The 12,533-nt window shown below is 45.8% G+C and overlaps 1 protein-coding gene across 1 annotated transcript in view; it reads right to left on the reverse strand.

Moving 5' to 3' along the window:
• Positions 1-329: 329 nt before the first annotated feature.
• Positions 330-12,533, reverse strand: part of KATNA1 (katanin catalytic subunit A1) — an 80,297-nt gene continuing 68,093 nt past the window's right edge. The window contains exons 10-11 of the mRNA XM_088456086.1: positions 9,018-9,144; positions 330-701 (exon numbers count right to left, since the gene is read on the reverse strand). Of these exons, the coding sequence (XP_088312212.1) occupies positions 503-701; positions 9,018-9,144 (326 nt within the window). The 3' untranslated portion in view covers positions 330-502. The remainder of the gene's footprint in view (positions 702-9,017; positions 9,145-12,533) is intronic.

Below are 12,533 nucleotides of genomic sequence, written 5' to 3' on the forward strand. Positions count from 1 at the left end.
ACAGCAGAACCAATCCTGAACTTCATGTAAAGGGAAAATGTACTTAAAGCATTTATTTATATATGTGGTGATCTATCTACTCTTAGCTGGGGCTGCCAGTGTCAGTGTGCAACGGTTCTTAAATGCTAAAATTGGTAGTTAATAGAATCTATTGCATATATGACAGTTGATTTCTAAAACAGACTCTGGGATGGCACTTCGGAAGCTGGGCCCTCGTATCAATTTACAGGTTGTGTTCCTGTGTTCTAGATAAGGAAATAGTGACTAAAGACTTGAGGCCAAATGTATCATTAGCATTCCAACTTTTGTTTATAAAATGTACGAATGTGTAGAATCAAAACAGCACCTTTTATTATTTTAAGAATCATGGCAATTACAAAAGAATTTTAAAACATACAGCTGACTGTGCCAAAACTCTACGAGTTCAATCTATAGAACCAGCTAAGACATAAGGCAATTGTGTTTTGTTTTGTTATTTTGCAACAGGTATTAAAGACAGTTGTTAACAAGATCCAAACTCTTCTATCCACTTCTCATATTTTTCGATGTCTGAGGCAGACACAGACTTGGATACTTTCTTTAAAGCCATCTCAAAGTCTTCCATTGTGGTAGGCATGTGCATGTCATCCCTTGAGAGGTTACGAATTTCTTCTGGTGTCAAACCTTCAATGCGTCTCCTCATAGCCATCAAAGAAGCATCTCTGTGTAGACAGGTCCACTGATAAGTTCAATAAACCTCAAACCACGTTATAAAACACAACATTAAAAAGGATCATATTAGATAAATTTATATGGTAATAAAAAGTGCATTAAAAGCTTTATTGTAGAAATATTTCCGTTTATATTCTCCTTTGCCATAGGCTCCAGAATATTATGCGCTTTCTATGTATAATTAGCTGACTCTCCTTCTCTTATAGCCAGAGAGTCAGCTTGGAGTGATCATCCTTCCAATTCTGCTGTGAGACTGCCAGTATCATGAGCAAGAACCTGATTATGTATGTGCTAGACACAACAGCGGTAACTGTGGCAGTACTATGGTTATGACTCAGTCACTATAAATGTATATTCCTTCCACTGTCTCTGCTTGGGCGAACAACGCATCAGGTGACGCTCCAACCACAAGTGACTGGGCTTCTTCCCATTATCTGTACCAGCTACCCGATTATAGATCATGGCTAAAATCTACTAACAGTGAGACTCTGCATCAAGGTAATTTTGCAGTATCAGAGACCGGAGATATCCAGCGCAGCTGTTCTATAGTATCCTGCCGCAATCACTTAGTTATATCCAACTGAAATTATCCTACTTCAACCAGCTGTGGCCACTATACTGTACACAACCACAGTCTTTGTACTATACCTAGCCTCAATTGCTCTGTTAAAATTGAATTATGGCAACTGGGATGTAATCAACTGCAACTTTTGGTATCAGAGTCTATATGGACTTTTAACAGCGTCTAAGCCGCATTTACTAATATATTATATATATATATATACATACACACACATATATATACACATACATACACTACAAGCGTCTTAGCTGCGATCACCTTGACATAGACGCTAACAGTGTCTCAGCCACAATTATTGTAGACTATACATTCACAGCGACTAAGGTCCGTATTCAATTTGAAGTCCTTTTCGGCTATACTTTTTCGCCAATGATGTAATTTTAGCCTGTTTTGAGTTTCCTCCGTATTCAATTTGGAAGACTTTTCGCCTAGGCAGAAAGTCAATGCAATGTAATAAGCAAAAAAGTTTCGCCTATGAATAGCAGGCGGAAAAAAGTGCAGAATTGCGGTTTTGGGGTACAACATTGCGGGAACCCTCGTGCAGCCTGAAGACAGTCCCCTAAAGGTAAACTGCATCAAAAAATGTAAAAAATATTCGGGACACCCCAAAAAAATTATGCTTAATTTTGGGGGTAAAAAAAAACAAAAAAAACAATAGGGGAACAAAGTGCCAAACTATCTAAATTAATTCAGTTTGTGTCCCCATGTATGCAGCAGGTGTTTTCTTCATTGCGGGGACAAGCGGCAGGTGCAATTTTGCAGATTTTTTAAAATAAAACTTTAGGGATTTAAAAAAATGCTTTCGCCCATTTTCATGTACCCCAAATTTGATGGGACCACTTTTAAAAACGAAAAAATAAAACCTAAGTGCTCCTTCTGCATCACTTCTTCATTGTTGGGAAAAATAACCACCTGCCGCATCTATTTAAAAAGCAGACTTTCTTCTGAAGGCAAAAACGGGGGTACCCATAGTGATCACCGAGGTCTGGACATCTTTAGGGGGTCCTACAATTATTTCTCGAAAAATCCCGTATTTTTTTGCTGATCCAAGTATCGCCTGTTCCGATTTCGCCTACTTTGGAATTGAATACGGGAAATAGCAGGCACGCGCACGATACTTTTCCGCCTGGAAAACAGGCAAAAAGTCCAGCAGGCGAAAAGTCTGGACTTTTTGCCTCAAATTGAATACGGGCCTCAGTCATAATCTCAGTTACCTCTGTTGCCATATTCACATCTGGTTATTCAGTCTCCCAGGAGCAAAGATCAGAGGACACAATTTCTAGTACCACTCAAGGGTAAGAAAGCAACAACCCATATACAGTACTTATCATAGGTACTTGAATTGAACTCATGTATGCTGAATAAATGGGATTTTTTTTTTGTTTTTGCTGCTAAGGGCCAGGAGAGGATATCATTGCTGGATTTAAAATAACTCACTGGAAATTCTTTGCCTACCTCTGGATACTGACATAATAATACATTGTTGGACATTCGCATACTTATCTTATAAGATGGATTATTTATAATGGGTGCCTACTAATTCACTGATATATTGTATTTATTGTTTGGATATTTTATTCTTATGTATGAATAAGTGTCTATTTAAAATATATTAAACTGTAAAACATTTTATACTGCAAATAAACAGTGCTCCTTTCATTTTTTTTTCATTTGTTTACTAATTTTTAGGAGGGTCAACTCCTCCTTAGGGTAGCTGTAGTTTACTTATGTATATATACAGAATTGTATTGGTTGAATTGATTTCTATATAACTAATTTTTTTTTCTTTACATCCTTTTGCCTTAAAGGACTGATGAACCAAAATACAAGTTATATATAATACAACAACAGCTACAAATAATTAAAAAATAAGAGTTATGGTATAACATACCTTTGTTAACTTTTTCTTCGAGGTCCATGGGGTCCACAGCCATTACGTTGGGTTATGAATCCCGGTCACCAAACAGTTAACGCAAACGAGTTCTCTGCTCCCAGGATGCACCGGGGTTCCTCCTCATATACCCCACCCCATGCCTCAGGTAGCCAGTTCGTTACCAAGCTCAAGCAGGCAGAGACAAACAAAGGGTAAGAAAGAAAAGACCCATACTCACGAGTCCAGACTCTCAAGAGAAGAACTACGGAAAAACCACCCCCAGAACTACAGGTGCGTCTGGGTGGGTGTCCTGTGGACCCCATGGACCTCGAAGAAAAAGAGTTAACAAAGGTATGTCATACCATAACTCTTATTTTCTTCTTCGGGGTCCATGGGGTCCACAGCCATTACGTTGGGGATATCCCAAAGCACTAACCCTATGGGCGGGGACGCTCCTGGCTATCGGAAGAGAGGAGAATCCTACGCCCGAAGGAGGCATCCTGAGAGGAAAAGGTGTCAAAGGAATAAAATTTGACAAAGGTATGGATGGAAGATCATGTGGCTGCTTTACATAATTGCTCAGCAGTAGCACTCCGGCGGGCCGCCCATGATGGACCTACCGCCCTAGTAGAATGTGCCGTCACTGAATCCGGCACCCGCATACCAACCTGTGTATAAGCCAATGAAATTGCCATGCGAATCCATCTGGCCAGTGTCTGTTTACTGGCTGGCCAGCCACGCTTATGACAACCATAAAGCACAAAAAGTGAATCGGACTTCCTCCATTTGCTCGTGCGTTTAACAAATTCTCAACGCACAGACCACATCCAGGGAAGCCTCACCTTGTGAGAGACTTGTGCCCTGAAATGCTGGAACTACTATTTCTTCATTAATATGAAATTTAGACACCACTTTCGGAAGGTAACCCTCCCTAGTACGTAGCACTGCTCTATCTTGATGAAATACCAAGAACGGCTCACGGAAGGAAAGCGCAGCTAAATCCGACAGATGCCATAGCAAGGAGGAATACAGTCTTTGCTGTTAGCCACTTGATGTCTATTGAATTTAAAGGCTCGAACGGAGTAGCCTGTAAAACCTTCAGAACTAGAGTCAAGTCCCACGGAACAACCGGGGAAACGAAGGGAGGCTGAATCCTCAACACCCCCTGAAAAAAGGTCTTTATATCTGGTCAGAGCAATTTTATGTTGGAACCAGACTGAAAGAGCTGACACCTGTACCCTTAAAGAGGCCAGGCGGAGCCCTTTTTCCAGACCGCTTTGAAGAAAATCCAGCACTCTGGATATCAGGAATTTCTGTGGATCATACCCTTTCGGTTCACACCACTGAAAGAAAATATGCCAAACCCTATAGTATATAGGATGGTTTCTGTGCCTTCAACATCGTCCGTATAACAGACTCGGAAAACCCCTTTTTCCTCAAGACGGAGGCCTCAAGAGCCATGCCGTCAGCGATAGCCGATGAAGATCCGGGTACCAGCAGGGATCCTGTAGCAACAGATCCGATCTCAATGGCAGAGGCCATGGAGTGTCTATGGAGAGAGACCGTAGATCTGTGAACCAATGCCGTCTCGGCCATGCCGGAGCTATTAATATGATGGTGCTGCCCTCTTGTTTGATCTTTCTGACAACTCTGGGCAGAAGAGCAAACGGGGGAATCAGATATACCAGCTTGTAACGCCACTTTACTGTCAGTACGTCTACAAACTCAGCTCTCGGATCTCTTGTCCAGGATCCGTTCCTGGGAAACTTGTTGTTCCTTCTTGATGCCATCAGATCTATTTCGGTAAGACCCCACCTGTCCACAAGGTTCCAAAAAACCTGTGGATGTAGGGCCCATTCTCATGCATTTCTCTCCTGCCTCCCAATTCAGGATTCCTGGAATGAACATGGCAGATATCATGGGCAGAGGAGTCTCTGCCCATACCAGGATCTTTGATACCTCCGCCAAGGCAGCCCGACTCCTTGTGCCCCCTTGATGATTTAGGTAGAGATGCCTGAGATGCTTTGTCTGCAACCACCAGGTCAGGGACAACTGTACCTCTGGAGAGAGACGCAGCAGCTGAGACCTGATCGTGCAATGATCCTTGTTCCAGTGAGACAGAACTAATTGCTGCAGTGGTCTGGAGTGGAACTGAGCGTATTCCCATCCTGAAGGTGGCCACCATCAACCCCAGGACCTTCATGGCTACTAAAACGGATATCTGCCTGTTGCGAAGCAACCTGCGTATTCGTGATTGTAGGGCAAGGATCTCCTCCGTCAGATATATTTTCTGCACCACGGAGTCCAATCTCGCTCCCAAATGACACATCTGTTGTACCGGACAGGGTGACGACTTTTGCCAGTTTATGATCCAGCCGTGACTGTACAGACATGATACTGTCAGCCTCAAATGATCCTGTACCTGCTGTGGGGACTGCCCCAGCAACAGGAGGTCGTCCAAGTACGGCAAAATCCTGACGCCTTGGCGTCTGAGGCATGCCATCATCACCGCCATCACCTTGGTGAATACCCGAGGGGCTGTGGACAGGCAAAAATTCTAGGGCCTGGAACTCAAAATGAAGATATTTTTGATGAGCCTGTGTGATTGGGATGTGAAGGTAGGCATCCTGTATATCTAGGGATACCACATAGTCCCCCTGTTCCATTGCCGACACAATCGATCGCAATGTTTTCATCCTGAACCTGGGGGCTTGAACAAATTTGTTGAGCTCTCTCAGATTCAGAATAGGCCGGTAGGACCCATTCGGTTTCAGAACCAAGAACAGATTGGAGTAAAACCCCTCTCGGAACTGATTCTCTGGCACTGGAATCACTACTTCTGATGCTAGCAAGGCAAGAATAGCCTTCTGAAGGGCCAAAGCGCTTTCTGAACCCACCTGCGGGTTTACACAAAAGAACCTTAGCGGAGGAGTCCTCCAAAACGTCAGGGCGTACCCTCGGGAAACAACTCGAACCAAGGCATCCTCCGTCGAGAGGTGACAGGGCTCTGAGAACTGAAGTAGTCGGCCCCCCACCCTGTGATCCCCCAGGGGGAGGCCCGTCCCATCAGGCCACTGGTTTATCCTGGACGTTTGTTCTGCTAGGGCTTCCTGGGTCCTGCTTTTTTTGGTGGAAATCTCGTTGAGGGCTGACCTTTGGCCTTGCCCTGCGGCCGAAACCCCCGAAAGGACGCCCTCCTCAATTTAGACGAGGTTGCTGATAGCAAACCTGCCGTCTTTGAGGCTGCCATGGAGGATACAATTTTGTCCAATTCTGGACCAAAGAGAACACCTCCTGTGAATGGAAGGAATTCTAGGGCCTTTTTGGACCCGGCATCTGCCTTCCAATCCTTCAACCAGAGGATCCTACGTGCCACCACGGACTCTGCTGAAACCTTAGAGGCAAGGATCCCTGTATCCAAGGCGGCATCTCCCAAATAAGAGGCCCCTTCTCTAATAAAGGAGATCATATCCAGTTGCTCCTTAGAGGCATCTGGTAAAGACTCCATTAGACTTTTGCTACCCAGGCAGTGGCCATAGCTTGGCGGGTGGCTGTTCCTGCCAGCGAAAAAATTGATTTGAGACAAGTCTCCAGTCTCCTATCCGTGGTTTCCTTCAGCGAAACTGCTGGGATTAGCAGAGTGGTACGTTTAATCAGCTGTGCCACATGTGCATCAACTGACGGTGGATTCTCCCACTTGGCACAGTCCTCTACTGGAAAAGGATATAGAAGCGCCATTCTTTTAGAAGAATAGCTTATCTTATCCGGACGGACCCAGGCTTCCTCCATAAGTTCTGATAAATGTTCAGACTTTGGGAATTCTGCCTTAACCACTTTCTGGCGCTTAAACAGGAGGGCTTTCCTAGGCGGAAGATCCCCTTCCTCGATATTTAACACAGATTTTACAGCCCTTATCAGAAAGGGGACATCGGCTACTGGGAAATGATCATAACCCTCCTCGGAGCTAGACTCCTGTGAAGAATCCTGTGCCTGTTCCTCGGAGGAGGAGGCACTGGAGTACTCACCCATATGAGGCGATACATGGCGCCTAGATTTAGGCTGCTTTGGCTTGACAGCCTGAGGCTGAAAAACCCCTGAGGATGATGCCATAACCTTACCAGCACCAGGGTCCATCCAAGGCAGCCACATCATGTCCATAGGATGCATCTGCTCAGGCAAACCCCAAACCGGTGGTACCGGGGCAGCCAGCCGTTCCGCCACCTGAGCCATAACCTGATAAAATGACGCCCAAGGGGGCTCAGGGCCTGAAACAGGCAAACTTAATTGGTGTGGTGGCTGTCTGAAACAGTTCCCACAAAGCCCATTTTGTAGAAAGTCCTGTGGGGACAATCCTGCCTTGCAGACTACACAGGATATCAGCAAGGCGGCTGGCGCCACCTTACCCTCAGACTCCTTAGACATAACACTATGCCACTGGTTCTGAGTGTATATGTGCTGCTTTCTACTCTCAACCCACACACCTGTAGCAAGGGAAGGGGAGAGACAGTGACAGTATACAGGAATTACAGTTCTTTTACTGAAGAAACAGTATCCATAAACAACAATCACATGTCATGCATAAATACTCCGCGAGCCATATGCATATAAGCTCTCACTACCATAATCAGCCTAAGCTTAGGTAGGATAGAGCCCTGTAAACACCTAAACCAGCAGTAGGCAAGGAATACAGGGAGACTGCCAAGCGTCCTGTAGGAGCAGCGTTCAGAGAGCAACTGACATACACTCTGGCTGCCCTATATGGAGGCTGGGAGGAGCAATACACAATCACTGTGCCAGAGGACTGAACTAGCATGTGGATTGGGGGAGGGGCCACCGGGGAAGCGTACCTCCCCTATATGCTGCTTGGACCTGCCCGGTAAACTGACCTGGCCGCTGCCACAAGCCCTGGCTGGTCAGGATCATCACATCCCGGCGGTCTAGGCTAGGAGACAAGCCGTATGCCTCCTGACTGCAGCGCGCCTCTGGCCAGTCTCACCGCCGGAGGCCGGACCGCCACGTGGTCCCGGCGTCAGCGGCCGGCGCAACCACCTGCTTACCTGCCATCCCCTTGATCCGGTTGCGGTCCAGGGCCTGAGTGCCCCTGCCGAATCCCCTGCCATGGACCTGCCAAGGCTAGCGGTGCGGCGCCGGAGGAGATAGTTGCAGCGAGTGGCCGGTGCGCCTCCAATCAGGCGCGAGGCTGCTTCCAGGACAGCTCAGACCACCCGCTGAGATAGAGAGTAAAACTCTTGCTTTTTTTTTTTTTTTTTTTTACTCGTCTGCAGGACTGCTCCAGCAGTCCCACTGTCTATGTGGTGAACACACCAAACAGGAAGAACTGGCTACCTGAGGCAGGGGGTGGGGTATATGAGGAGGAACACCGGTGCATCCTGGGAGCAGAGAACTCGTTTGCGTTAACTGTTTGGTAACCGGGATTCATACCCCAACGTAATGGCTTTGGACCCCGAAGAAGAAAAATAGATGTAAAATATAAAAATGAAGGATATTGGGGAATTATTCTGCTAGATACAGCAGCCTTCCTAATGAAAGGACCTAGACAATCATCCATTTTAGACACTTGTTATTCACAAATTGTAGATATACAATGGCCAATGTATGAGAATGTTCACATACATATTGGTGAATGTTTTTAGCAGTTCTTTCTTTCACAGCAACTTGTATGTTATGTTTAGCTGTTCTTTAACAGGTCTACGTTAAAAAAATATAAATAATTGAATCAAGATAAATAAGTCATTAACTAATGATTTTTAACTATAGTAAATACATACATTTTATACCCACTATAGTCAGCCCACAATACCAGAAAAATAGGTACCTATGAAGACATACCTGCACACATTGGTGATATCTGCTCCAGAGTAACCATCCATGTTTTCTGCTATACTATCAATGTCAACATCATTAGCCAACTCCAGCTCTCTAAGGCTTATTCTTAAAAGCTCCCCCCTTCCTTTGGCTGGAAAACAAAACAAAACAAAAAATATATATTTTTCTCCAAGATAAAAGATGGACATTAGACATGCATTACTCCCATAATAACCCTAAACCTTTAGAATGTAAGTTCTCACAAGGAGGGGTCTCTTCCCTCATGTGTTTCTCCTTTCTCTTTTGGTTGCTGCCGCTCTGCTGCTCAACAGCACCACATGGGACCCTGCCCTCAGGCTTTTCGAATCTCCTACTTTGATGCTCACAACCTACTTTTATCTATGTGTGTTATGATCGCGGATGCAGCAAGGTTTATAAACCATGTCCTTGTCCTGTACTGTAAGTCACTGGTTTCTTGTTTTGCTCATTTGTAAGGCGCTGTGGAATATAAAAAAGAAAAAAAAAAATTAATAAAATACAAATAAAAGGGAAATAGGACTTATGTGGAAAGCCGACACAAAACCTTAGGAAGGAAAGCAGCTTGTGTCCTGAGCTCTGCCCTATCGTCATGAAAGATAATGGAGGCTTACACGACAGGGCTCCCAACTCCGAAACCCGACGGGCCGAAGCCAATGCCAAGAGGAGAACAGTCTTCAAAGACAAATACTTGATATCTACCTCATCAAGAGGCTCAAACATGGAAGACTGAAGTAACTCAAGTACCAAATTTAAGTCCCAGGGAGCTGTAGGTGGAAGAAAAAGGCTGCACCCGTAACAATCCCTGAAGGTCTGCACCTCAGGTAGGAGGGCCAATGTGCGTTAAAAGAAAATAGAGAGGGCAGATATCTGCACTTTTAAAAAGGACACTAAAATGGAGACCAGCATCGAGCCCAGTTTAAAAAAAAAAAAAACAACAACAGTCTAGATAAACGAAATACTCTAGACGCAAGGTCCAGATTTTCACACCATGCTACATAAGACCGCCAAATGTAGTGGTAATGCGCAGCCGTAACAGGTTTCCTGGCGTAAAGCATAGGGGGTTAACCAATTCCGGGATGCCCTTGCTTCTGAAGATAGCGGCCTACCCCGTAAACGCAGCCGCGCTACGATGGGGTGCACAAAGGATCCTGTTGCAGAAGGTCTGGACGAAGTGGTAGGGGCCAAGGCTTGTCTGCTAAGAGAGTCCAAAGGTCTGAGAACCAACTCCTCCGGGGGCCAGTCCGGTGCCAAGAGCATGACTGAGGTAGACTCGTGTTCTATACGCTTTCGCAGACAAGGAAGTAACAGGATTGGAGGAAGTAGGTAGACAAGGTCGTAAAACCATGGAACCGTTAGCACGTCTACTGCCTCTGCGGCTGGATCCAGAGTCCTGGACACGTATCTCGGCAGCTGATGGTTTAACCGAGATGCCATGAGGTACACTTGAAGCCAATCCCGACTGCGAACCAAGACCTGGAATACGTCTGGGTGAGATAATCCGCTTCCCAGTTGTCCACTCCCATGATGAACACTGCCGATAGGATTACTGACTAACTCTCAGCCCACCAGAGAATGCAAGTGACTTCTCGCAGAGCCATGCGACTTCGAGTTCCACCCGGCCGGTTGATATAAGCGACTACCTTTGCATTGTCCGACTGTACTCGTACTGGATGAGACCTTAAGTAAGTGTGCAGATTCGAGCAGAGCATTGTAGATCTGAGTTTCCAACACATTTATGGGCAACCTTCCTTCCTGTGTTTACCAACGGCCCTGGAACTGAGAGTCTAGGACTACCGCTCCCCATCCTCTGAGACTGGCGTTAGTCGTCAAGACTATCCAGTCCCACACTCTGAATCGTCAACCCGCCAAGAGGATGCTGGTTTGGATCCACCAGAGGAGAGATATCCTGGTTATCGGGGCCAACCGGATCATCCGATGTAGATGTAGGTGCGACCCTGAACCTTGCGCTAGAAGATCCAGCTGAAACTAACGGGAGTGGAATTGTCCGAATTGCAGTGCCTTGAAGGAAGCAACCATCTTTCCCAAGAGACGGAGACAAAGAAGACACCTCCTTTGGTCGGAGAAGTAGCTGAGTAGGCGAATGTCCTGGAATTTGTCTTCCGGTAGGAACACACACTGTAACCTCGTATCCAAGTATGGAATTATGGTCACACCTAATGTACGAAGGTGTGCAATCATGACCGACATAATCTTGGTGAAGACACGGGGTGCCACGTATAAACCGAACGGCAGCACCCGAAACGCATAATGATCGTGTAAAATTGCAAAACGCAGGAATGCATGATGCGGTTCCCATATTGGGACATGTGGATACGCATCCTTTATATCCATATAAATTAGAAACTCCGCCGGTTCTAAGCTCACGATGACTGATTGAATTTACTCCATTTTGAAGCGATGAACAATCAGATACTGATTTAAAGACTTGAGATTCAGGATGGGCCTGGGTACCACAAAAAAGGTTTGAGTAGAAATCCAGACCCCGGACCGGGACCAGAACTGCCTATTCCAGGAGAGATTGGATCACCTCTTGCAGGGCCTTGTCTACTGACACTGGCAGATCCGTAGTGAAGAACCGATTCGGAGGTGAAACTTCAAAATCTATCCTGTATCCCACAGAGACCAATCTGTGAATCCACAGATCCGAACAGGTCTGTGCAAACCTGCTGAAAATTCTTTACGCGAGCTCCCACTATAGGTGATCCCAAGTGGGACGGGAGACCGTCATACCACCTGTTTTTCAACTGGCTTTTGTGTTGACGTCCGACCTCTGCGTGGAAGCACCTCAGGCTCTACCATGAAAGGGCTGCGGGGCACGAAAGGAATGAAAAGTGGGACCAGCATAAGTCCTTCTGGGTGTTGGTGCAGTTGAAGGGAGGAAAGTAGACTTACCCCCTGTGGCTTTGGATTTCCATTTGTCCAGCTCTGGACAAAAAACATATCACCAGTGAACTGCAGACCTTCAACCGCCCGCTTGGATTCTGCGTCCGCCTGCCAAGAGCTGCAATAGCCAAAGCCGATATACGTGTACTGATCTGACTGATATCCTTGGAGCCTTCACCCAGGTAAACAGCAGATTCACGTATGTGTTTCGCTAGTACTCATAGCACTGCTATAGCACTACCAGAGCCCAGGCCAGTTATCAACTGCTCCGCCCAGCAGATAACTGTCTTGTTAACTCAAGCGCTAACAAGCATAGGTCTGAGTTGTGCCCCCGCAGCAGTATACACAGATCATAGTGTTGTTTCCAGCTTACAATGCAAGAGGTCCATTAAGTGACGTTACACCTGGTACCAGAAGCATCATCTTATTTGATAGCTGAGAAACGGATGGAGGCGTTTCCCACTTTTCCATCATAAATGATGGAAATTGATAGATGGAGGCGAAACGTTGCAGAATCTGGTTGTTTCCAGGCCACTGAAAGCTGATCCTCAAGTTGCTGTGAGAAGGGAAAAACAACAGACCTCTTTTGCGGTTTAC

The sequence above is a fragment of the Taudactylus pleione genome, unplaced genomic scaffold (genome assembly GCF_031769625.1).
Source record: "Taudactylus pleione unplaced genomic scaffold, aTauple2 ptg000006l, whole genome shotgun sequence".
Lineage (NCBI taxonomy): Eukaryota > Metazoa > Chordata > Amphibia > Anura > Myobatrachidae > Taudactylus > Taudactylus pleione.